Here is a 26,114-nt window from a genome sequence, read left to right as displayed (position 1 = left end):
GCCTCTGGATTGCTACTGCAGTAACCTAACTGTATCAAATGATCCCTGTTGAAAAATCAATCGGAAAACCTTACTCCGACTATTTTAACCCACAATGGGGCACTGTAATTAATCTTTTCATACCATTTTTCCATTTCCAATTACCCTGAGTTTCTTCTTGGGAAGGGTTTGTAGGGGGAACTCCTGCGGCACATCCCCTCGGGGGTGTTTCACCTCTTCATACGTGTGAGTGATTTGCAATTCTTCCACATGGATCGGGTCACTTTTGAGATTTGGAAAAGCTGCGGAACTTGGAGTCAGTCTGCCTCTGAGCACCTGGACTGGTGGAATGTTGGCACTTCTACCACTGGGGACTGTAAGACTGCAGCGATCTGTGACGCAACAAGAGAGAAAGTAGAAATGCAATAAATGTTTAAAAGGGGCTTGGAGAAGGAGGTTTCATAATCACATGATAAAGGTTTCTCATTTGTGTTTTACCTCCTCTTGCGTCAATGATTTCGATCAATGCTTTTGTCTTGGCACCAAGAACTGCATTCACTGGAGATGCAAGTAACACTTCAAATGTTTCCTCATTCTCTTCCAGTCTGTCATTGGTAATTACTATATTCCAATTCTTTACTGATACACCTGCAGAAAAAAGAAAAACAGGAGCAGAAAAACGTATGTGAATGTCAAAATGGTGTGACTGCATTGTCCTGAAATAAGCTCTGAGACGGCAGGCTGCTAACAAATGATTTTTTTTTTTAATTTCTCAAATTTTAGCCAAAAGATTTTATTGTGCTGGATGATATTGCACAGGTGGGCCAATTTTACAAATTGGACAGAACCTCACCTGCTGGGAGCACACATCAAGTAACCTGACCATGAAATGTATGTATTCCTGGTGAGCAGAGATATTAATGCATGTAAACTAGATGCCCGCGATTTTCCGATACTCTCTCCTGGTGGATGAGGTTCCTCACCGTCCGTGCGCATTCGGAAAAGTGCCGCATCTTATAGAAATAAAGTTGAGCTATTCATGCCTGGGAAACCCATCAGTGATGTACCAGGGTGGTGTGCTGCTGAGGCCGACCAGTGAGTCGGCAAAACCGCCACGATGATGGCGCAGAGCGTCCTTGACCTCCCCTTTAACTTTTGCCCCACAAATGGATGGCATCCCGGTTCGCGACCTGTGAGGCTGGCACTGAAACTGCTCGCAGAAGCCTCGCGGGGTGCCAGGCAATATCCGCCGCGGGGTGGAAAGGGGTTGGTGCTGGGCATTGTCGACTGGGTGCGCCGCTACCATGGCAACGTCTCCACTAGCTCCCGTGCAATTTTGCAGGAGCCAGTAATGCCACCCCTCCCTCCCAACCACCCCCCGGGCAAAATTTCTCCTCCCAGAGGCGCTAACTAGCGTCGCGAAAAGGGGAAATTTCGCCCCTATTGACTTTGCAGGATGTCCAGATCACATAATATTCTTGCTCCAAACAACACCTTCACATGGTTATTTATTTGCCTCGGCTGGGATCAATTAATTCTGGTCCCTACAGCTTAGTATAACATCTAGTGGTGCATTTCTCATTGGTGAACCCCCTCCTCCCTAGTCTTTGTTTGTCACCAGTTTGCACAAATCCCAAAGGTCAATGCTTATCACATTTAATACACACATGCTACAATCTACAGCCTCTACTGCATATCACCTGGGATCTTCCTGTGATTGGAAACTGCAATGGCAATAATACAAAACACAAGGTCATACAGGTTACATCAGGGACAAATTACTGCAGCATCCAATATATCGTCACATGCAATCAATTCCATACTTTATCTCCAATAATTATAATCTACCTGGATCAAACTGGATTAGGTTGGCAGAGCTGTGAGTAAAATCCTTTCCAACATAGGCGGAAATGCTATTGACCTAAACAGAAATGAAGATTGATAGAATAATGAGCAAGAAGAAATTTTACAAGCACAGATAGAACTGTAGGAAGAAACAATTATATTTCAAATAATGGAGATCAGGAAGTGGCTACGAACAGAGTAATGGAGATCACAGGGTACTGCATATAGAATAATGGCAAATCCGAATTTGATTATCACATGTTCATCTTTTGACTGGATACCCCAGAGTTAGCTTGAAATTTCTAAAATATAGCCTTGAGACCTTGACCCCCCCACATTTACAGGGGACAGGGGGTCTGGGGAGTGACGGGAGAGCACAGTAAACGTGGGGGAAACCCGGCACGACCAGAACACGGTGGTCCTGTCAAATTTAATGGCAGGACATCATTATAATTTCTTCTTCTATTTCCCGCCCAGTAGCCGGCCAAATTGACAGGCTGGCTTGACTGGCTGTGGGGCCGGGAAACTAACGGCAGGAGGTCACAGCTGGGGACCCTCTGGGACAGACCTCGGCAATCGGGAGGGGGGAGGGGGCTAAAGATCGGGGCTTGGGAGGGTTGAGGCTGCCGATCGCGGGAGGGAGAGAGGGAGGGAACTAGAGATCGAGGTTTGGGGCGGGTGGTAACCGATCGCAGGAGGGATTGATCTCGAGACCGGGGCTTGGGCGTTGGGCGGAGGCTGGCGATCGCGGCAGGAAGAGAGAGAGCTCGAAATGCTTCTTTGAGGGGTCGGGGGAGAGCATTCCTGCTCCTCCCGGCTCACAACAAGTACTGGAAAAGGCACTTACCTAGTGGAGCCAGCGGCTGCCACCTCTCTTTTACTGCTGGGTTTCTCAAGCCCTGGGAAACCTGAGCGGCAACTGTTAAGTTTAAATCAGACTCCTAATTGCACTGTGGTAATCTGATTTATACACGATACTGAAGTATGCCACCTCTCAAGGGTAGGATGCTCGCACAACACAAAACCAGCTGCCGTATAAACGGCACGTATTTGGTGGGTACATGTTCCCCATTTTTAAATTGCTAATCCCCCTTCCTGACCCTTTCCTGGCTCCCACTTATCATGGGGGATTAATATCAAGGCCCAAATGCTTCCTGATCACAGTTGTTCTTCGGTTGACTTTTGCAGGGTAATAGAAAACCAGCCATCGAGGACATAACTTAGATGATGCTGCTTTGCCAATTATCCAATAGAAATGGTGAATATTTTGCTCATCCAGTTGTGAAGAGCACAAGAGAGCAAAGTGTTGCAGTAATAGCTTGGCTTTCAACTTTTAAAATTGCATTTAATGACAAAAGCCATGGGGGTGATAGTGGATAGCTTGCTGGAGAAATGATCTTTTTGGTGCTGCAAGGCAGTCAATACAATGTTGGAAATAAATATGGAAATACACATTGGCTCTGAAATTGCACACACACCCGAAGAGGCCCCACAAGTTCCGGGTTTAGGCGCACAAAGCGCATGCACCTGAATCCGACACTTACGATCTGTCAGTCTTTTGAAAGATCACACGCATCCCAAGGAGAAGGGCCTTCATGAACGGGGATTTAAGCTATTTGCCCAACTCTTGCCCAGTGAATGTCCTTCAAACTCTTATACCTGGTAAGTGCAGGCATAAGGCCTGCTTTTACCAGTGTAAGGGGCCGAAATTGCCCCTTCCCTTAAGGCCTGTTACCGCCGGAAATCGCGGCCACGCTGCTGATTTTTCATGGAGTGGCCGCTATTTTGAAAATTGCGCTCCTGTGATATCCCGGCAGTGACCATTCCCCCCACTCCTCCACTACCACGCCACAGCTGCTGATCCATCCTAAGGACATCATCAGCGCGCACCGCCGATGTTTCCCCCCGATCACGAAATTCCACAGAGAAAATTGTACTGCCGCAGCTCGGTGCCACCGGCAGCTTTTTCTGTCAGTGCATTGTGCTTGGAGTTCTTCTAAAATGGCAATGCAGCTACCATTAAAGGGGAGGACCTACTGCCGCGGCCGCCATCTTAATTTTTTTTGTTGGCCGACTGCCATGACCAACAATTATGCCCCCGAGTTCGGCCGGGCCACCAACAGGCAGCTTGGCATCCTATCTTGGGTACCAGACCACTGGCCCGAGCTTCAAGAATCGCACAGGCTCCACTCTTTAAGTGAAGGGAAGAGACGTGGTGATGTGCCAGCACGATGCTGATGGGTGACAGCGGCGGACACTCATCCCGCCCCCTACATCCGCCCCTCTAGTGTGCGAACTTCTGCTCACCGCCACACTTCCACCTCCATTATGACCAACTTCCGGTCCGCTGGAAAATAAAAGCCAAAGAGCTCAAGAGGCCACTGTATCCACTGCGCCGGTAAAAACAGCTGAAACAGGGTAGGTGCGCTGCATTTCCGGTGGTTGTCCCCCAAGAGTTTTAATAGATAGAAAAAATAAATGTTATTACTTAATTTTGTATTAAAACCCTGTCTATTTATTTTTTAGTTTATTTTTAACACTATTAAAACATTTAAAAAAAAACTTTCAACAAAATAAAATTTTCTCTACATTTAATTTAGTGCAATATCTATTCATTTTAAAGAAGTGAAGTGTTTTCTTTATTTATGTTTGTGTTTTATTTGACTTTAGGGATATTCTCATTGATAGTAATGGGAGCTCGGAGCTCCGATTACCATGAATGAAAATACTACATTGTGATTGGTGGTCCAGGCCCATGTGATCCCAGGATAGGCATACGCTCCTGGAATACGTGGGCCTCTGTGCTGGGCTGCACATCTGGGCTTCCGGGACCACCAGGTACTTTCGTAAAATAAAATTCGGTCGGAGGCATCCGCCCACGGGAAGCCACCCACCACAATGTTTGGCCCAATATCAGGTGAAATTGTGTTCAAGCTGGAAGGAGATCCTATGAAGGAGTTTCCTGGTTCGAAAAAAAATATCAAAGTGATAATTTTGAGCCATAATTTGCGGCCTCTATGGGTGCGTATGAGGTGCACACGCTCCCGTAGGGGCCACGCAAGTTCTGGATTTGCGCTAAAACACGGAACTTGTGATCTGTCAGGAATTCTCTTGACAGATCGCAAACATCCCCGGGATAAGGGCCTCCGTCGACGGAGTTCTGCCCAGCGAATGTCCATGAAATTCTTACGCTTGGTAAAAGCAGGAGTAAGGCCTGCTTTTACCAGCGTAAGTGCTTTGCAAAACAGAAAAAAAAAGTTAGCAATCATTTATACATTAAACCCCTGTGCAATAAATTAAGGTTATTTTTAGCCCCATTAAAACATGTAAAAAAAATTTAAAATTATATTTTTGTTTTAAATATTTAATTATATGCATTTTAATTCATTTTAAATATGCAGTGGTTTTTTTATTTATTTGATGTGTAGATGTATTTTTTATGTGAACCCCATTCGTACTCATGGAAGTTCAGTACATCCAGAATCCCCATAAGTATAAATGGGAATCCCCCATCTCTGATAGGTTGGGCCAGCACATGTGACCCCAAGGATGCGTGCGAAGCACCTACGTCCCTGGGATATGTGGGCCTCTGCGCAGGCCTTCGCATGGAGGCCCAGGAGCGCAAGTCTCTGAACCTCCGGGACCATCAGGTAAGTTTGTAGATATTTTGCGGGTCATAAACCTCCAATTGCAAATTCCACCCCTTTATTGTTAATAAAGGACAAATATGAGCATGTTGGAGATAACTTTAAAGTGTTTTCTCTTATTAACTGTAGGAAAGTATTTGCCGCATGGTGCCCCAGTCCCCTGGGGATAATCAAAAGGTCGCCCCAAGCCAGCTTCAACTTGCTTGGACAATGGTGACAGACAACCATGAGAGAGAGATTCAGAGAACTTAAAGCTGTTGAGGCGGCCTCCAGCAATGCACCCCAAATTTGAGATGACAGCCATTGCTTTGCTCGAGAATTAGGCAGACTTGTTACTGGAACTTCCTGACCAGTGATTCAAATGTGCTGCAGTCATGTTCATTACCTGAAAAATGAGGAATCCACTGATTAGCTGCAATGCAAATACAACCAAGCCTGATGTAAATACAATCAGAAGTATGCACTCTCAAGAGTAGGTCTTACTGTAATGCTGTCTCTGAATCGTGGAGAGGACAGCAAGAAAGGCTTACCTTTATGCCAATAAAGGAAGAATCCATGGAGTACCCAGTCCTCAGGACTTTCACAGAGAACACTCCTGCATCTTCACACACCTGGTACTCTGATTCCACCATTTCTATACGAGACCACTTGAGTTCAAGTCTGCAAAATTACAGTATATACCTTCATGACATTTGTAGTTTTATATACTTACAGCATTTAGAGAAATGCAAAAGATAGTTTCTCAAAATCAAATATATCTGGATGAATGAGGGTTTTAAATAAACTGGTCAAAATGTATCGAAAGAAAACATTGGGTGAAATATTAACCAAAATTGATTATTCTGAATCAAATACAGGGCACATTAACAAATCACAGCTTTATACAATTGCATTCTCAGGACATGTCCCACCATTTCAAGTACTTCTCTATTACAAGAGAATCAATTGTAAGCAGGCCGTAGCAAACAGATAATCCTGCAATCGGTGGGAGTCAGATTTTGTATCCCATTGTCATCCCAGGAAACCTCACCCACAACCGTTAAAGCCAAATGGTGGCTAAAATCTAAGGCACGGAACTTCATTTAATTATTATAATTACTGACCTGCCTCAAGAGCAGGTTACTTACCCGACCCAATCGACACGGTTAAAGCGGAAGTAGGCATGTTCCCGGCGTGTGGGAGTCCAGGTCGGGTTATACATTTTTAAGAATTAACCCATCACCCACCACCCATCCGCAGCCCCACCCCCCCCACCCGCCCCCACCAACCCCGCTGCCCGTCCTGGGCAGTTAAAATTCGCTCCAAAGTATCTCCCTTTTTATAACTGTCTGCTTTTTTTTCAAAGATCAATTCTTTTTATGTCGTTCTCAGTCGTTGTCTTCCATTTTATCACCTTTATCTGTAAATCTGAGGCACACGTTCCTCATTGCAGTGTTGTATCTGTGTCCGAGTCTTTACTTTGTTTCTGTCTCACTCTTTCTATGAATCTCTCATTCCCTCTGTTTCCTCTTGCTTTTATCATCATCATCATCATCATAGGCAGTCTCTCGGGGTCGAGGATGACTTGCTTCCACACGAAAAATGGGTACTCAGGTGACTGATGAACTAATTTTAAATGGTGGAAGCTGCCTGTGCGTGAATTATTTTAACTTGTGGTGGCCGTTGCACACCCCAGCCACCACACGGGCTTGACAGAGCAAGGTCTTGGTCCAGTGGCAAAGGTATCCAAGACGACTGGAGACCAGGCTCCGCCACATGTGCCAATACATACACACAAACTCAAACATACTCCTACTGTCCTCCTTCCTTCCACCTTCCCACAGGACCGCCTTCTACATGGAATTCATAGTATGCAATGTGAGCCTCATGACATCACAGCCTCGTTATTATAGTTCTCTCGATGTCTATGTGCAGCTTGCAGAATATTCCTGATGTTGCTGATGTTTCTATCTCTTAGATTTTGAGGCCATAAATGCCAGGGTGGAGGTGGGTACAGGAATCAGGCAAGGAGAGAGTATCAGAATGGTGCTGTAACACATCTGTGTAAGATAGAAAAGTGGGTGGGGATCAGGCCAAGAGGCACTGAGAGGCTGGAACTGGGAGAAAGCACAGGTTTGAGATTGCCACTTCGAAGACCAAGAGCAGAGAGGGTTGGGGGCCGCAGAGGGGGAGTGGAGACTGGGATCAGGACGTATGAGGACGGGGCGGGTGATCAGAGGGCAAGGATCGGAAGATCGGAGGCCATGCAGGGGGATCGGAGGTATGGGAAGAGAAGCTGATGCAGGTGATTCTCTGGCTACAACTGGATCGATTGGAATGGAACCAGATGAGGGCAGTCCCCCCCAGCTGGACAATGGAAGAGGATGGTGTGGTCAACTGTGTCAAAGGCTGTAGAAAGATCAAGAGAACTAGTTTACCATGGTCCCAGTCACATAGGATATCATTTGTGACTTTGGAATTTTTTAAATCCTGTCTCCCTCATGTATTTATCTAGTTTCCCCTTAAATGCATCCATACTAATGGCCTGAACCACTCCCTATGATAGCGAGTTCCACATTCTCCCCACACTCCAGGTAAAGATGTTTCTCCTGAATGCCCTATTGCATTTATTAGTGACCGTTTATGGTCCCTAGTTTTGGATTCCCCCACAAGTGGAAATATCTTCTCTACATCTACCCAATCAAATTCTTTAGTAAGTTTAAACCTTGATCTGGTCACCCCTCAGCTTTCTCTTTTTCCACAGAAAACAGCCCCTCCTTGTTCAATCTTTCATATTATGCTAGTGGAGATCTGGTAGGGACTGCCGTATTATGAAGTGGTGGGATGCAGGCCTGTAACTCCCTGCTACTGATTTAAATCCAACCACGTGGGCAGTTGCTAAGTGGAGGCTGGCTTTTCTACTCAAAAAAGGTGAATAAAAACAATAGGGCCAATAATTCTAAAAGAAAAAATGATCTTAACAGGGCCCTTCCAGTATGGAAGGCGGAACAACCCTGCCTACTTATACTATTCCTTTGTGGTTTGTATTTTTATGGAAAATTAATAAATGTTAGGGAAAAACGCTGAGTTTGGTTCAGTCCAAATTTCACATGCAAGCAGGCAGCGGGTGGAAGCTGAGAGGTATGTAGGGCCCAAGTTTCGAGCCGCGCCTAGAACGGCGCAGTCCTGACCTGGACACCCGTTTTTCGCACCACAAAGTGCGCCTAAAAATAACTTCCAGATTCTCCAGCTCCCTGCAGGTCGTTTGCAGCTCGGCGCAGCGCAGCAGGAGCTGTAGGGGGTGGAGCCAGGTCCCTGCGCTGAAAACAGTGCCGGGACCTCTGCACATGCATGCTACAGTGGGCGCGCATGTGCAGTAGCTCCAGGCGCCCAAAACTGTGTGGGAGGGGCTGAAGCACGCAGCCCCTAGTCCTGGCCCAATGGCCTCACTGGGGCTGCATGAATAAGGCTCCTCCCACGGCCAGCTCCTGCTTCCTCCCGACCCGACTCGACTCCCGCTTCCCGCCTCCGGACCGGACCCGACACCAACCCGACACCCGCTTCCCCCCCCCACCCCCCCGCCCCTGGTCCCGGACCCAATACCAACTCGACTCCCGCTTCCCCCCCCCCCCCTCCCCGCCCCCGGACTGGACCCGACCTGACCTCCCACCACCCCCCCGACCCGTGCTCCCCCCGACCCGACCCAACACCACCTACCTGTAAATCTGGTGCTGGGAACGGGCCCTGCCCGAAGTCTTGGGCCCTGCCCGAAGTCTCGGGCCCGGCCGGCACCGGCCCGTTCAGCCTCCCTCCCCCATCTCCTTCCCCCCCACCCCATCTCCTTTCCCCGCCCATCTCCTTTCCCCCCCGATCTCCTTTCCTCCCCCCCCATCTCCTTCCCCCCGATCTCCTTTCCCCCCCTCCCCATCTCCTTTCCCCCCCTCCCCCTCCTCCTCCTCACCCCCTTTTCCTCCTCCCCCCTCCCCTTCTCCCCCTTCTCCCCCCTCCCCTCACTCTGCTCCCCCCCTCTTTCCCTCTAACCCCTCCCCTCACTGTCAGAAACACAGACACTGACACAGAGAATGAGAGATACACACAAACAGACAGACAGACAGAGAGATAGAGACACTGACAGAGACACCCTGGGGTGGGGGGGGGGGGCATCCCAGCACGCTGTTGGAGGGCTCCCGGTGCTGCAGTCGGTAAGTAGAAAATGTTTTATTTATTGATTTAAAAAAAAATTATTTCTTATTAATTTTTTTTGATTGAATTATTGGTTGATTTATTGATGTTTTTATCATTTATTATTGATGATGGCTCTTTATTTGTAAAACTGAAGTGTTTAATGTTTGTAAACTTCCCTTTAAACCCCCCCCCCCCATTCCCTACGCCTGATTTGTAACCTACGCCTGATTTTCTAAAGTGTAGACAAGGTGTTTTCGAGCGTACAAAAATCTTCACTTACTCCATTCTAAGTTAGTTTGGAGTAAGTTTTCACGACGAAACTTTGAAAACAGGCGTAAGTGGCTGGACACGCCCCCTTTTGAAAAAGAAATTCTGTTCCAAAGTGAAACTGTTCTAACTGACGAGAACTGGAGCAAACTAAATGACGAGAATTCCGATTTCTAAGATACTCCGTTCTACACCAGTTGCTCCTAAAAATCAGGAGCAAATCATGTCGAAACTTGGGGCTGTAGAGTGGTAAGTCTGCTAGTAACTACAGTGCAAGGGGCTGGTGGGCTGCAAATTGTACCTTAGGGTGAGTGCTACTGCGCTACAGTTTGAGCAAGAGTTTATTTTACTCAGCAATAAATGCTGATTACTGCCAGACAAGTTAAGCAGTTCACCCACTATTAGCTAAATAGAGCCAAAGCAGCATCGAAATTTACACAAATATCTTACATTTGAGGGACAGCTGTGTTTCCTGTGGGATCTGAAACCTGAAACTCCAAACTGTCTGACGTTCCTTCTGAAGAAGGTCGGATGATGTAAATGATGTTCCTGCTGTTCAGGTCTTTCTGTCTGAACTTATTACCAATGAATCCTCCTAGGCAGAAATAAATCACAAGAAGATCAGCACTTCTGTTAAAGTACATGAGAACAGCACTTCAGTCAGTGCTTTGTCAATGAATGTATTTATTCTGTAATATCTTGTGATCTTAAAACAGTGGGAAATGAAATAAACTCACAGTGGTGAGTGACATAACTCACAATGGGGAGTAAATAACTCACAGTGGGGCAGTGACATAACTCATAGTGGGGGAGTGACATAAACTCATAGGGCCCAAGTTTCCACATGATTCGCGCCTGATTTTTAGGAGCAACTGGTGGAGAACGGACTATTTTAGAAATCGCAATTCTCCACATTTTTTTTTCTGCAGTTCTAGTCAGGTAGAACAGTTCTTGTTTAGAACAGAATTTTTTCTTCAAAAGGGGGCGTGTCCGGCCACTAACGCCTGATTTGAAAGTTTCCACAGTGAAAATGTACTCCAAACTAAAGTAGAATGGAGCCAGTGAAGATTTTTGTAGAACTGAAAAAACCTGTTCTACACATTAAAAAATCAGGCGCAGGTTACAAATTAGGCGTCCAGAACGAGGTGGGGGGGAGGGGAGGGGAAGGGAACTCATTAAATTCGACAATAAATCCTTATTTATACTTCTACAAATATATCCAACCTGAATAAACATTTATAAGCCAAGAAAAGATTAAATAAACCATCTTCCTACCTGTGTGAAAGTGCTTCAGCCAGGGAGAATTCTGCAGCCGTTCGTCCGCTGAGCGGGAGGGGGAGAGAGAGAGAGAGAGAGAGATAGAGGGAGGGAGAGAGAGAGAGAGAGAGAGGGGGGGAGGGAGGGAGAGAGAGGGGGAGGAGGGAGGGAGAGAGAGAGAGGGGGGGAGGGAGGAGAGAGAAGGGGGGGAGAGAGAGAGAGAGAGAGAGAGAGAGGGAGGGAGGGAGCGAGAGAGAGGGGGAGGGAGGGAGAGGGGGGGGGAAAGGGAGAGGTCAGGTCGGATCGGATCCAGTCCGGGAGTCGGGAGTCGGGTCCAGTGGGGGGTGGGGGGGGGGGCGAGTCGGGTCGGGGAACAGGAGCGCGGGTCGGGTCGGGTCAGTCGGGTGGGGGGGGGAGCGGGTGTCGGGTCGGGTCTGGTCGGCGGGGGGGGGTGGAGCGGGTGTCGGCTCTTGTCGGGGGCAGGGAGCAGGAGCTGGCCGTGGGAGGAGCCTTATTCATGCAGCCCCAGTGAGGCCATTGGGCCAGGGCTAGGGGCTGCGTGCTTCGGGCCCCTCCCACACAGTTCGGCGCCTGGAGCTACTGCACTTGCGTGCCCACTGTAGCGCGCATGTGCAGAGGTCCCGGCACTGTTTTCAGCGCCGGGACCTGGCTCCGCCCCACCACAGCTCGTGCTGGCTGCGCCGAGGGCCAGAGGACCTGCAAGTAGGTGGAGAATACTGAAGATTTTTTTAGGCGCCGTTTTAGGCGCGAAAAACCGGCGCCCAGCTCAGAGGGGCGCCCGTTTTTTTTCTTGTGGAAACTTGGGCCCATTATGGGGGAGTGATATACACTCACAGTAGGGAGTGAATTAACTCACAGTGACGGAGTGACATAACTCATAGTAGGGAGTGCGGAGGATGGTCTGCAGAAGCCTTGAAGTCGGGGCAGAGTCCTTCAGCACCTGGTACACCACTCCCTGTAGACTTTAACAATTGTAAAGAATTCTAGAAACCACCAAACACTTGCACAAATGTAGCAACAGCCAATAGAAATTAATCAGCTATTAACCTGTAAGTAGTTGATGATCCCTGTAAATAACGCTGGTGGGGGCCCTCCCTGCTGCTGAATGCGTGTTCAGCTGTGTGAGGTTAAGAGAGGGCATGGGCTGGAACACTGAGCTCCAACATGGCAGCACTGGCCATGATCTGCCCACGCTGCATACTTGCGGCAGACGCTCTGCGCACGCTAACACCTTCACCAGTATGGCGATCGACGCGACTCGGACCAGAAGTGTACACTCACGCTGTCGACGCCATTTTGGACCACTAAGGGTACTCATTGTGCCCAAAAAACAGATGCTATGGATCCGAATTTTGCGCTCAAATTCTCTAACCTGTCTTCCCACCTGAATGCCATTGCTGCTGTCTCTAACTCAGCTGCTTGCCTGATTGCAGATAGTGTGGCATCTCCCTCCCCACAGTTTTAGAGACAAACAGGTGATAGGAGTAAAAATTAAAAGTGCAGAGAAAAAATATATAAAACAAATGGAGTAGAGAGGCAGAAATGGAGTAGGTGAGAGAGATGTCAGCAAAATGTTGGAAGAAGTATTCAAGCAACATCTACTTACCAATAACCCACCCAGTAACACTTGTCAGGGCCTCGATCCAGACATGGTAACCAAAGCTGAATGGAAGAGGAGCTTCCCTTAACAGGAAGACAACACCCAACTGTGTATGGCTCCAACAAACCCAAGCATTGTTTTTTTAAATTAGTTCTTAGGATGTATTGCCCATCCCTAATTGCTCTTCAGAAGATGGTGGTGAGCCGCCTTCCTGAACCGCAGAGGGAAATTTAGAGTCAACCACATTGCTATGGGTCTGGAGTCACATATAGGCCAGACCAGGTAAGGACAGCAGATTTCCTTCCTTAACTACAATCTATCTGGTAGCTTCACTATTGCTGATACCTGTACTTGCTTTTTATTCAATTTTTATTTAATTAACTGAATTTAAATTCCCCAGCTGCCATGGTGGGATTTGAACTCATATTTCTGGATCATTAGTCTAGGTTTGCAGATTACTAGTCCAGTAACATAACTATTATGATACCATATCCCATTGGCCAATGTAGGGCTCTCCTATGGCTACAGTGGCTGGAGTCATACCTGTTAAGAGAAGCAAAAGAAGAAATAGCAGAGGCTCTGACCATCATTTTCCAGACCTCCCTGGCTCCAGGTACGGTGCCAGAGGACTGGAGGACTGCTAATGTTGTACCTTTGTTTAAAAAGGGAAAAAGGGATAGACCAAGTAATTACAGGCCAGTCAGCTTAACTTCAGTGGTGGGAAAATTATTGGAAAAAGTCCTGAGGGACAGGATACATCTTCATTTGGAAAGACATATATTAATCAGAGACAGTCAGCATGGATTTGTCAAGGGAAGGTCAGGTCTGACTAACTTGATTGAATTTTTTGAGGAGGTAACCAGGAGGATCGATGAGGGCAGTGCATATGATATATGTAGTGTGTATGGATTTTAGCAAAGCTTTTGGTAAGGTCCCACATGGCAGACTGGTCACGAAAGTAATAGCCCATGAGATCCAGGTCAAAGTAGAGCCAGGGAGGTCTGGAAAATGATGGTCAGAGCCTCTGCTATTTCTTCTTTTGCTTCTCTTAACAGGTATGACTCCAGCCACTGTAGCCATAGGAGAGCCCTACATTGGCCAATGGGATATGGTATCATAATAGTTATGTTACTGGACTAGTAATCTGCAAACCTAGACTAATGATCCAGAAATATGAGTTCAAATTGGCTCAGAGACAGGAAACAAAGGGTAATGGTTGATGGGTGTTTTTGTGACTGGAAGACTGTATCCAGTGGGGTTCCGCAGGGCTCAGTACTAGGTCCCTTGCTTTTTGTGGTATATCAATGACTTGGGACTTAAATGTTAGGGGTAGGATTAAGAAGTTTGCAGATGACACTATACTAGACTGTATGGATGATAAAGAAGAAGAAAGCTGCAGACTGCAGGAAGATCATCATCATCAAAGGCGGCCCTCGAATCGAGGATGACTTGCTTCCACGTCAAAAAGTTCACAGGTGTTTCAATGAAGGACCTAAAATTCTAGGTCCCAAACTAAATCTTCAAGGGTGGAAGATGCCTGTGCATGGATTTTTTTAACGTGTGGTGGGCCGTTGCACACCAGCCACCACACGGGCTTGTTAGAGCTAGGTCTTGGTCCAGTGGCAAGGATTAACCAAGACGACTGAAGACCAGCTCTGCTGCATGGACCTAGTGTGGACATATATCACAGTGTGGGCTGGCCCGTGCTGTCCCTGGACCCTCGCCTCTTCTGGGCCTCAAACTCACGCCTCTCCTGGGCCCCGATCACATCCCTCTACAATCTCTCGCCGCTCCTTCGCTCTGACCTCGCCGCTCCTGCTGTACCTGCTCACGTTCCAATCACCGACCTGGATCTTGGTGTCGTCCTTCTTCACTGCCGTTGCTCTCCTGCTCCAACACGTGCTGCTCCCTGGAGTGATATGCCGCCACGCTGCTCCTTTCGCTCCCCGGCCTGCTCCGATGGTGCGCGCAGGCCAGGGGCTGCTCAATGTACTGGTCAGGTGGCCAGAACAGTGGCAAATGGAATTCAATCTGGATAAGTGTGCGGTAATGCATTTGGGGAGGTCTAACAAGGCAAGGGAATACACATTAAATGGTAGGACACTGAAAAGTGTAGAGGAACAAAGGTACCTTGGAGTGCAGGTCCACAGATCCCTGAAGGTAGCAGGCCAGGTAGATACGTGGTTAAGAAGGCACATGGAATACTTGCCTTTATAAGTCGAGGCATGGAATACAAGAGCAAGAAGGTTATGCTTGAACTGTATAAAACACTGGTTAGGCCGCAGCTGGAGTACTGTGTGCAGTTCTGGTCACCACATTACAGGAAATATGTGATTGCACTGGAAAGGGTACAGAGGAGATTTATAAGAATGTTGCCTGGACTGGAGAATTTTGGCTATAAGGAAAGATTAGAGATGCTGGGTCTGTTTTCTTTGGAACAGAGGAGGCTAAGCGGAGACCTCATTGAGGTGTATAAAATTATGAGGGGCCTGGATAGAGTGGATAGGAAGGACCTGTTTCCCTTGGCATAGGGGTCAACAACCAGGGGGCATGGATTTAAAGTTATTGGTGGGCGGTGGGGGGGGGGGGGCAGTGTTTAGAGGAGATATGAGGAGAAATTTCTTCCCCAGAGGGTGGTGGAACTCATTCCCTGAAAGGATGGTAGAGGCAGAAACCCTCACCACATTTAAAAGATACTTGGATATGCACTTAAAGTGCCGTAACCTACAGGGCAACGGACCAAGAGCTGGAAAGTGGGATTAGGCTGGATAGCTCTTGTTTGGCCAGTGTGGACACGATGGGCCGAAATGGCCTCCTTCCGTGCTGTCAATTTCTATGATTCTATACATGATACAAAGAAGGATGGTTGCTGTTTTCGGATACCAATCATCACAGTTCCAGGACATCTGAGCCAAACATTCCAGTGTCCTTGACCCAACCATTTTCAACAGCTTCATCAATGATCTTTCCCTTGTCATAAGCTAAGGAAAGAAGCTGTTCAGTGATCATTCTGAAGTGTTCAGCTCCATTTAAAACTCCTCCGATAATGAAACAGCCCATGCCAGTATACAGCAGGAGCCAGACTATGTGCAGGCTTGAGCTGCTAAGTGGAGGGTAATATTTGCATCACATAAGTGCCAGGTATTGACTATTTATGACGAGTAAAGACACAGCTGCCTCCCTGACCTGTAGGATAGTGTATAATATCATAGGGAAAATAGCTAACAATACAGAAGTCAGTATTAGTCTTTTTGTCTGGTGGGAATGTGTTCTGTGATAGAAGTTAACACATGGTTTAGATTAGGTGTTCAGAATTCCACAGGGGAATGCTCAGTAAGCAATGGGTGTCGAATTCGTGCAATTTACAAAGCATCAGAGGATTTGTAAAAGAATTATTGTTAGTTTGGAAGCAACCGTCTTCACTACATTTCAGCTGTTCTGATTGTGTTAAGGTGTGATGTTTATAACCATGAATAAATACATACACATTCCAATGAGAATGAAGTGTATGTACTGCGACATTGCCATCTACTGGTCTAGTAGCATATGACACATAAAGATCACATGCCAATAATCTCAGAATTGATAGGTTCAGAGCAAATCATCTGACATTGCCCATCTAGATGTATAAATACGCTCACTTTCAGTAATTCTTTTCATATTCCACGCTGAGAACTTGTCTGGATTGGTTAGAATTAAAGGGAGACCTGCGGGATAGCCAACCATCTATGTGTATATACGTATGACTTGCTTGTACTTTCTGGCAATATTAATAAAACCAACATGCTGATTTATTTCTGGCACCTGAACCTATGTCCTATGTCATTTGGATTAATCTACTCGGTTGCTCTGGCATCCATCATCAACATCTAAGGGTCAGCATTGACCAGAGGTTTAACTGGATCTGCCATATCGACAATGTGACTAAAAGTATAAGGCAGAGGTGCGTCTCCTGACCCATCAATACCTCTCCATTATCTATGAGGCTTAAGTCAGGAGTGTGGTAGAATACTCACCAGTCGCCTGGATGGGTGCAACTGTGATACACTCAAAAAAACTCAACACCATCCAGGACAAAGCAGTCCACATGATTGGTGCCCTTGACATTTAATTTAATATTCACCCCTTCATCACTGGTGCACTGTGGCTGCAGTCTGGACAATGTACAGGATGCAACTTACCAAGCTTACTTACCACAGTGCCTCCCAGCCCCATGACCTCCACCAGTAAGAAGGACAAGAGCAACAATGTCAAATGAACACCATCACTTGCAAGTTCCCATACAAGTGACACACTATCCTGAGTCGGATATATAATCATCATTCTTTCATCGTTGTTGGGTCAAAATGCAGAAATTGCCTACCTAACACCACTGCGAAAGTATCAATACCACAAGGACTGCAGCAGTTCAAGGAGAAGAAACATCCCGCTACCTTCTCAGGGCAACTAGGGATGAACAATAAATGCGGTCTTGGCAGTGTCACATATATCCCGAGAACAAATAACAAAAACATCAGTACAGGAGGAGGGAGAGACAGATGGAAATGCAGGAGAACATGAAAGATAGAAGTGAAGACAGTGAAAAAGTGATACAGAAATAGAGGAAAGAGAGCGGAAGACAGAGGGATCAAAGCGGTTTAGCAACTCCAAGAAGCACAAAATTGAGTTTGATGTTTAATTATAATTCCACCTGACTCAAAAATCATACAGAGCCAGTCCCTAGATATGGCATATATACCAGCCCACTGTCCCAACAATTGAACAACACTGCAGTAAAGTACAGTACTCTTTTCTGCATTCCAGTCTACATTCTTCAACCTCTTCTTTGAATAGCACCATGGGATCTTTTATGTTTACCTGAGCATATAGACTTGGCTTAACACCTCATCTGACAGCCAGCACCTCTGAACTTGCAACATTTCCTCAGAAATATTCCCTCTAATTCTGTTTGGCCCTGGATGAAAACATTAAGAGCTGCGCAGGCCTTTCATAATACCACACATGAGCGTTTTTTGTATTGAAAAGCCGGCTGCACGGTTTCCCTGGAGCACAGCTCGGCCGTGCAGCTTACAGGGAGCACTGTCCCTCAGCACTATACTGAGCCGCAGCTTAGACTATGTGCTCATGTTTTTCCCAGAGAATAGGAGACTTCTGGAACAAGCTATCGTTTAATGTGGTGGATGCAGACTCGCGGAATTCCTTTAAGCAAAAGTTGGATTTGTTTCTGGCTAGGTCGGAGATCATTTCTTACAGAAGGTAGGTACTGCAGGGAATTCATGGCCAGAGCGATCTCCTGGACTAATTTCGATCGCCTCGATGGGTGGGAGAGGAATTGCACAGATTTTTTCCCCCAAATTGGCCTGGGAGTTTTATCTGTTTTTTTGCCTCTCCCAGGAGATCACGTGGTTTCAGGTGGGGTGGAGTGTATATGTTGTGATACGCAAGGTATCGCAATTGTGTGGGACAGGCTCAATGGACCAGATGGTCTTTGCCTGTCCGTCATTGTTCATATGTTGGTATGAACTGTTCAGCCTACTGATTCAGTTTGATATAAATATTGGGGTGTCTATAAATATTAATGAAATGACAATATAGATGACTGAATAGTGACCGTTAAAAACTTTTAAAGTATAAAGTACTGTACCAGTAGTGACGTTTTCCAAGTAACCAAAATATGGAGCACGTAAGATATGGAAAATGAGCTCTTCGTCATTGCTGTTAATATCAGATGCTCGCAAGTCTCGAGAAGAGATGTAGATTCCGTATTTTCCGTTTTTTAAAACTTCAACCTTTGACGGGCATTGAAGGTAAACTATTTTTGGGGCAGCCTTGTCCACATGATCCACCTGGACAAAGATAATAAGTCACTTTTTAATTGCTTTTTTCAGATGATTTGACCACAATATTAAAATGAAACATCCTTCAATAGTGTATTTTAACCATCAAGTAACACTCATAGAATCATAGAATGGTTACAGCACGGAAAAAGGCCGTGCCGACCCTCAGCTAGTCCCACTCTCCTGCCCTTACCCCGTAGCCCTGCAAATCTTTTTCCATTGCTGCTTTCTTACTGGGATCATGAGATTTTTCTCAAAGCATCATGCAGATACTCTACTTCCTTCACTACATTAATCTACATATCGACTATTACATCTTTATTTGATTCTTTTCTGGAAAACAACACAGTAGTACTTTCCCCCCATCAAATCCACAACAGTCACATATATTGTAGTAGTTTATAACTTATTTCTACTCATGCTTCTTGTTGTGGTGTCATGAAGTAAAAAAAGCATCAATAAATTAAAAGTAACTTACATTATTTCTAATAATTAGCAGCAAGCTTAAAAATACGCACCTCACACTACTTCTCTCACTTACGAAGAATCCCTCCCTAATCCATTCACATCCTTACATTATTGGGGTTCTTCTACAAACAAGTAAAGCACCAAAACCAGAGAATAAATATTTTCACTTTCTTTCTTTTTATATGAGACACCTAATGGTAATCACACCAACAAACAAGAACATTTGTCCAATCTTCTCTCTTTAGTCTCTGTTAGGTGCTCAACTTTAGCACATATCCTACCCAATACATGTGTGTATTAATTCCCATTAGGACTTTTCACATTTCAACTGGACATGTTAAGGAAGAAACCCATAATTCATTGCATCAGCCAGAAATATCTGTTGGAATAGTCCCAATATTTCCACTGTCGCCTTTTCACTTTATTACCATTATTTTTCTATTTCTAATCCATAACTCAACATTCACACTATTCTCCTAAAGTGGGAGGGTAGAACAACAGGAATTTTTACCTACAGGGTCAATACTGCCTCTTGATGGATTGTTAACCCAGGAGCTATGATTCAGGGCTATCAGTTCCTATTTCCACCTGACTAGGTTTCCATGCTTCCTCACCAAAACCCATCTCCTACGAAGAAGCCATAATTTTAACCTCAGCCATGTAGGAATGCCAGTCAAGACTGAGGCTTGAACGTTTGTACCCACCTCAGGAATCCTCTGTTATACTATTCTAGCTACCTACCAGGTTACATTTCCAACGTGAGTTAAGGCCGATACCTAAAACCACAGATAATCCGCAGCCACTTGCCTCAATTGTGAATACAGCAGGTTGCATCTGCAATTTCCCATTGACCAGAAAGCCGTGATTGCTCATATCAGTGACAATAAAGGAGAACCTGTCAATCTGCGAATCCCCTCCACCATGTTTGTAAGATACATCCATGTTGTCGACGTCCAACTGCGTGAAGTTGTGCTGGTGAAGAACAGCCCCTTTGCGGTACAGTTGGCCATACTGTGGATGTTGTGCAATAATGTAGGTAAGGTTTTGTGAGGGAGTGTCAGGATCAGATATCTGTAGCACCTCTGGAGAAATGGACATCATGGAGCCTTCGACCAATCGGATCCCTTTCTTTTTCGACAGTGTGGGCAGGATGCGATCAGTATTTTCAATGATGATCTCTAGACTTCCGTTTCTCGTGGACAGCCCATTGCTGACAATGAATCTAGCAAAGAGAGTCAGAGGCAAGGCAGCCTTCAGCAAGTTTTCTTGATTCAGCATCTATAGAAATGAGATAATAAAATAATACACACCTTTAACAGGGATTCTGGTCCTAGTGGCTCTGTAACACAAGTTCAGAAATAAGCCTCTGTGTCACGTGGACTAACGTTATTGTTTATACAGATTGAACCTCCCTTATCCAGAACTCCCGTATCCAGAACTCCTTTATCCAGAACTCCCTTATCCAGAACCATCCCTCGTCCAGAACCATTCCCGGCCACTGGGTGGTGCATGCGCAGAACTCCGACATGAACAAATTGAAGTCCTTCCTTGCTGCTGGCTCTTGTAATTGCTGACCTGACCTGCGATCCATCCCCCATGATCTCTCTGCCGCACTTCCAGCCCCAAGCCAGCCAGCCTCGAAATTGCCTTGCTCAGTACCTGTACCATCCAATTTAACTTGGCCACCCCTCGTCCAGAAAAATCTCTTATTCAGAGCAGACCAGGTCCCAAGGGTTCTGGATAAGGAAGGTTCAACCGGTACTTACAAATCTGTTGCCAACTTAAGTGGTCTAACAGAACTACTTTTAGGCACATTAGAGAATCCCAATGTGTATGACAACAGCCTTTTATCGTGAATAAGTTCATAGCGAATGAAGCAATCCCTTAACGAATCTTTCTTATTGCCATTGGTGTATGGATTCCAGCTGTGGCAAATGAAAGGCCCATACATAGCCAAAAGCCAAAGTAGGGAGGTTTTACCTCCGTTACCAGATTTCAGTCCCTAGAAGATATATATACCTCACTGATAAAGAAGTTGTTGTAAAATTGCAAGACTCCAAAATATGCTTTAAGATTTATACTAGCTATATTCCGCCTATGTATGAAGAATCTGGCCCTCAGATCTCACCAAAATTCCTAGTATCGAATTTAATATATTCAATTAACATTGTCAGACCATGGCCCTGAAATTGCAGTCTCCATGACAGAGTACTCTCAGACTGCACCGTTGTAACCCTTTTGAAAGTTCCCGCAACTTCTGGATTTTCTCTTGTGCCGGGCATGCGCGAAAACCGGAACTTGTGATCTGTCAAGGTATGCCTTAACAGAGCTTCCGAATCAACTGAAAGCTGAATATTGCTGATGCAGAGTTGGGCTAATTGCCCCACAACTGCCCAGCAATTGCCCATGCAACTCTTACGGCTGGTAAAAGCAGGCGGAGGGCCTGCTTGCATCAGCATAAGGGATTATTTATTTCAGATTTTAGCATCTGCAGTATTTGGCTTTTATATTATATATAAGGCATTTAAGGGTGTATAAAGATGTGCAATAAAACGTAAAAATCCAAAATTATGCACATACACTTTAAATGAGCTTATGCAAATATTGGCCTGGAATTAGATGTTTAGACTTATTTATGGAAAAAAAGTAATTTTTATTGAGGTTGGTGCAATGAAGGAATTTATGAATAAATTTGCAATTCAGTACATTTATATTTAATTAGAATACTGATGGTATGATTATTTGGGGATTCCGTTGCATGTCTTTAGGGGATTCCCTTCATAAATGATTGCAATGAAATTCTGCTTTGTGATTGAAGATTCCGAAGCGCCTGCGTCCCTGGGATCTGTGGGCCTTTATGCTCCCTTTGCCTGGAGGCCTGGGCGTCAGGAGTTACTTTCGGAATGGTTTCATGGGTCGGAGGGCAGCGTAATGGCAATTATTACTTTAAATAAAAACAATCTTGCCCCCAAAAATACATCAGGGAATATACTGTGAATATATTTCTTTCTGTGCACCACCATGCATCCAATAGAAAGTGCAGTGCGTGTTCCATCTCAACATTCCTTTCCACAGCCTAGCTGTTCTGTACCAGTCAGGAAATATTGATGATAAAGAAAGTCAGGGGTCATCTCCTCAGATCCAAGACTGATCAGGTTTCAGAATGTAAGACGGGTGGGATCATGGTTGAAAGTTCTAGGCTCTGAAAATCCAAGGGGTGGCATATCCAATTGCACTAGAGAGGCTACAGAGGAGATTTACGAGGATGTTGCCTGGACTGGAGCATTTTAGCTATGAGGAAAGATTGGATAGGCTAGCTTTGTTTTCCTTGGAACAGAGGAGGCTGAGGGGAGACCTGATTGAGGTGTATACAATTATGAGGGGCCTGAAGAGAGTGGATCGGAAGAACCTGTTTCCCTTGGCAGAGGGTCAGCAACCAGGGGGTATAGATTTAAAGTAATTGGTAAGAGATTTAGAGGGAATCTGAGGGGAATTAATTTCAACCAGAGGGTGTTGGGGATCTGGTAGAGGTAGAAATCCTGCCTGAAAGAGTGGTAGAGGCAGAAATCCTCACGACTTTTAAAAACTACTTGGACGATGCACTTGAAGTGCCGTAACCTACAGGGCTATGGACCAAGAGCTGGAAAGTGGGATTAGGCTGGATAGCTCTTTGTCGGCCGGTGCGGACTTAATGAGCCGAAATGGCCTCCTCCTGTGCTGTAAATTTCTATGATTCTATGATCCCAGCATAAGTTCCGAGATATATCCATCACGGACCTCCGACAAGGGCCACCAGATCAGTGGAAGGTCCCATAATTTAAATGCATTTGGGGGATAGATGGGGATCTGGGGCACCTTCCTCCTGCTTTTGGAGGCTGACAAGTCTGTCAGCGAACGAATGTGTCAAAGGTGGGGGGAGTAGGGGCCGTGGGGTCAGCACCATGGGAGGAAGGGCAGCCAGCAAGATCCAGCTCAGATTTATTCTTTATCATTGTCTCTCTTTATTCCCGCTGTTTGTTACTCTCCTGTGTTATTCTCCCCTATCCTCTGGCATTCTGCTTTTAAAAAATTCATTCACAGGATGTAGGCATCGCTGGCGAGCCCAGCATTTATTGCCCGTCCCTAGTTGCCCCTGAGAAGCCTTATACAACTGAGCGGCTTGCTAGGCCACTTCAGAGGGCATTTAGGAGTCAACCCGATTGCTGTGGGTCTGAAGTCACATATAGGACAGACCGGGAAAGGGCGGCAGATTTCCTTCCCTAAAGGACATTAGTGAACCTGATGGGTTTTGTGACAATCCGGTAGTTTCATGATCATCATTCCTGACGCTAGCTTTTTAATCCAGATTTACGTCATTAATTACTTCAAGTTAAATTCCCCAGTTGCTATGGTGGTATTAGAGCTCATTAGTCTCGGCCTCTGGATTACTTCCCCAGTAACATAACCACTATGCTACCGTACACTATAAGCTCTTTGCTTCTCTGTTTCTTTCCCCCATTTTCTTTGTTTTCATCTCCCATTGTAAGTTAAGACTATGAGGCAATTGATAGCCAATATCACAGTTGAACACTTTAATGTATCTGACTAAATTCACGTGCATTCCCCATTGCTATCTGGTATACATATGTTTAAAATCAGTTTCAAAGGTCAATTAAAGTGTTGAAGTTCTGACTGAGTTAACCCCATCTGATGCAATGTGACCTGGTATGCGGTTGCCAATAATTAACTTACTAAATAAAGCTAGGCTATTTTTGTTATGTCTTGAATAAAGAGTCAGACTAGATACTGCAAGCTCAAAGTAAGGTATGACCGTAGTCCTTTATTACAGATCTCAGAGTGACTCTCCAGCCTGTGAGGCCTCCTTATATACAGGTTCTACCAAGGGATTATGGGATCCCTTGCGACTCCAGGGGATAAGCCCTCTGGTGGGTAGACATTGTATTTACAGGTTTACATACATAACAACACTCCCCCTGCAAAGTCAATCGTGTAACTATTTACAATGTGAGTCGATCTGGGGCCTTCCTTTCCCTGGTAAAGTGCAAATGCTGGTTTTGTTGAGTCGTTTGTTGGGCCCGCGCTGGGCTGCTGCGCAGCTGGCCTTGCTGGGCTGCTGGGGGTGGTGAGTTCTGCTGGGCTGCTGCGGGTGATGGGTTCTGCTTCGTGGTCAACCACTGTGTTGGTTGCCACTTCTATGTGTATTGGAGGGTCGGAAAAGGTGGAGTCTATTGTGGGTTGTTCTGGATAGCCCGTAAATCTGAGTTTGGTTTGGTCCAAGTGTTTCCTGCAGGTGAGTCCATTTGGGAGTTTGACCACAAACACCCTACTCCCCTCTTTGGCAAAAACAGTGCCAGGAAGCCAATTGGGGCCTTGTCCATAGTTCAAAATAAATACAGGATCGTTTATCTCAAATTCGCGTGACACATTTGCGCGATCGTGATATGTATTCTGTTGAAGTCGCCTGCTTTCTACCTGTTTGTGTAGATCAGGGTGGACTAACGAGAGCCTTGTCTTAAGTGTCCTTTTCACGAGCAATTCAGCGGGAGGGACCCCGGTAAGCAAGTGGGGTCTTGTGCGGTAACTGAGCAGGATTCAGGATAAGCGAGTTTGCAGTGAGCCTTCAGTTACCCTTTTCAAGCTCTGCTTGATTTTTTGAACTGCTTGCTCTGCCTGACCATTTGACACTAGTTTAAACGGGGCAGATGTGACATGTTTGACCCCATTGCGGGTCATGAACTCCTTGAACTCGGCACTGGTAAAGCACGGCCCATTGTCACTTACAAGGATATCAGGCAGGCCATGCGTGGCAAACATGGCCCGTAGGCTTTCAATGGTGGCAGCTGATGTGCTTGCCGACATTATCACACATTCAATCCATTTGGAGTACACATCTACAACCACTAATGGGCCTGCATAGTCGACATGGACCCTGGACCACGGTTTGGAGGGCCAGGACCATAAACTTAGTGGCGCCACCCTGGGTGCATTGCTTAACTGTGAACATGTATTACATTTGTGCATGCAGGACTCGAAGTCTGCATCGATACCGGGCCACCACATGTGGGATCTAGCTATCGCTTTCATCATTACGATGCCTGGGTGGGTGCTGCGGAGATCACTAATGAAAGTGTCCCTGTCCTTTGTTGGCACCAGTACCCGATTATCCCATCGAAGGCGGTCTGCCTGTATAGACATTTCATCTTTGCGCCGCTAGTATGGCTTTATTTCTTCCTGCATTTCTAATGGGACACTAGACCAACTCCCATGGAGCACACAGTTTTTTACTAACAATAGTAAGGGGTCCTGGCTCGTCCAGGTTCTAATCTGTCGGGTGGTAACAGGTGATTGCTCACTCTCGAATGCTTCCATTACCATGACTAAATCTGCGGGCTGTGCCATCTCCACCCCTGTGGTGGGCAATGGCAGCCTGCTGAGAGCATCGGCACAGTTTTCTGTGCCTGGCCTGTGGCGGATGGCCTAGTTGTATGCGGACAACGTGAGCGCCAATCTCTGGATGCGGGCCGATGCATCCGTATTTATCCCCTTGCTTTCACAAAAGAGGGATATAAGCGGCTTATGGTCGGTTTCCAATTCAAATTTGAGCCCGAACAGATATTGATGCATTTTCTTTACCCCGTAAACACATGCTAACGCTTCTTCTTCGATTATACTGCAGGCACTCTCGGCCTTAGACAGACTTCTGGGTCGCATGCTAGTACCAAACGTTTACATGGATCGTACAACACAAGCAATTTGTTTGAACATAACAGCTTCCTAGCTTTCTCAAAGACATTTTCTTGGCTTTTACCCCATACCCGTTCATTTCCTTTATGCAGTAAAGAGTGCAGGGGTTCTAACAATGTGTTAAGACCCGGTAAGAAGTTACTAGAAACGACCGCAGCTCCATCACATTCTGCGGTCTTGGTGCGTTGTTGATTGCCTCCGTCTTCGAATCGGTGGGCCTGATGCCATCTGCTGCGATTCTTCTTCCCATGAATTCCAATTCAGGCGCCAGGAAAACACACTTCG

The 26,114-nt window shown here is 46.0% G+C and overlaps 1 protein-coding gene across 1 annotated transcript in view; it reads right to left on the bottom strand.

The window, feature by feature from the left end:
• frem1a (Fras1 related extracellular matrix 1a) overlaps positions 1-26,114 on the bottom strand; it is a 352,151-nt gene that overhangs the window by 49,563 nt on the left and 276,474 nt on the right. The window contains 7 exon segments of the mRNA XM_070877990.1: positions 124-371; positions 478-627; positions 1,828-1,900; positions 6,002-6,131; positions 10,353-10,497; positions 18,425-18,626; positions 19,893-20,307. Coding sequence (XP_070734091.1) covers positions 124-371; positions 478-627; positions 1,828-1,900; positions 6,002-6,131; positions 10,353-10,497; positions 18,425-18,626; positions 19,893-20,307 — 1,363 coding nt within the window.

This window comes from Pristiophorus japonicus, chromosome 1 (assembly GCF_044704955.1).
Source record: "Pristiophorus japonicus isolate sPriJap1 chromosome 1, sPriJap1.hap1, whole genome shotgun sequence".
In the NCBI taxonomy this organism is placed as follows: Eukaryota; Metazoa; Chordata; class Chondrichthyes; family Pristiophoridae; genus Pristiophorus; species Pristiophorus japonicus.
The sequence above is the reverse complement of the archived record's forward strand: the minus strand, read 5'-3'. Positions and strand labels throughout refer to the sequence as shown.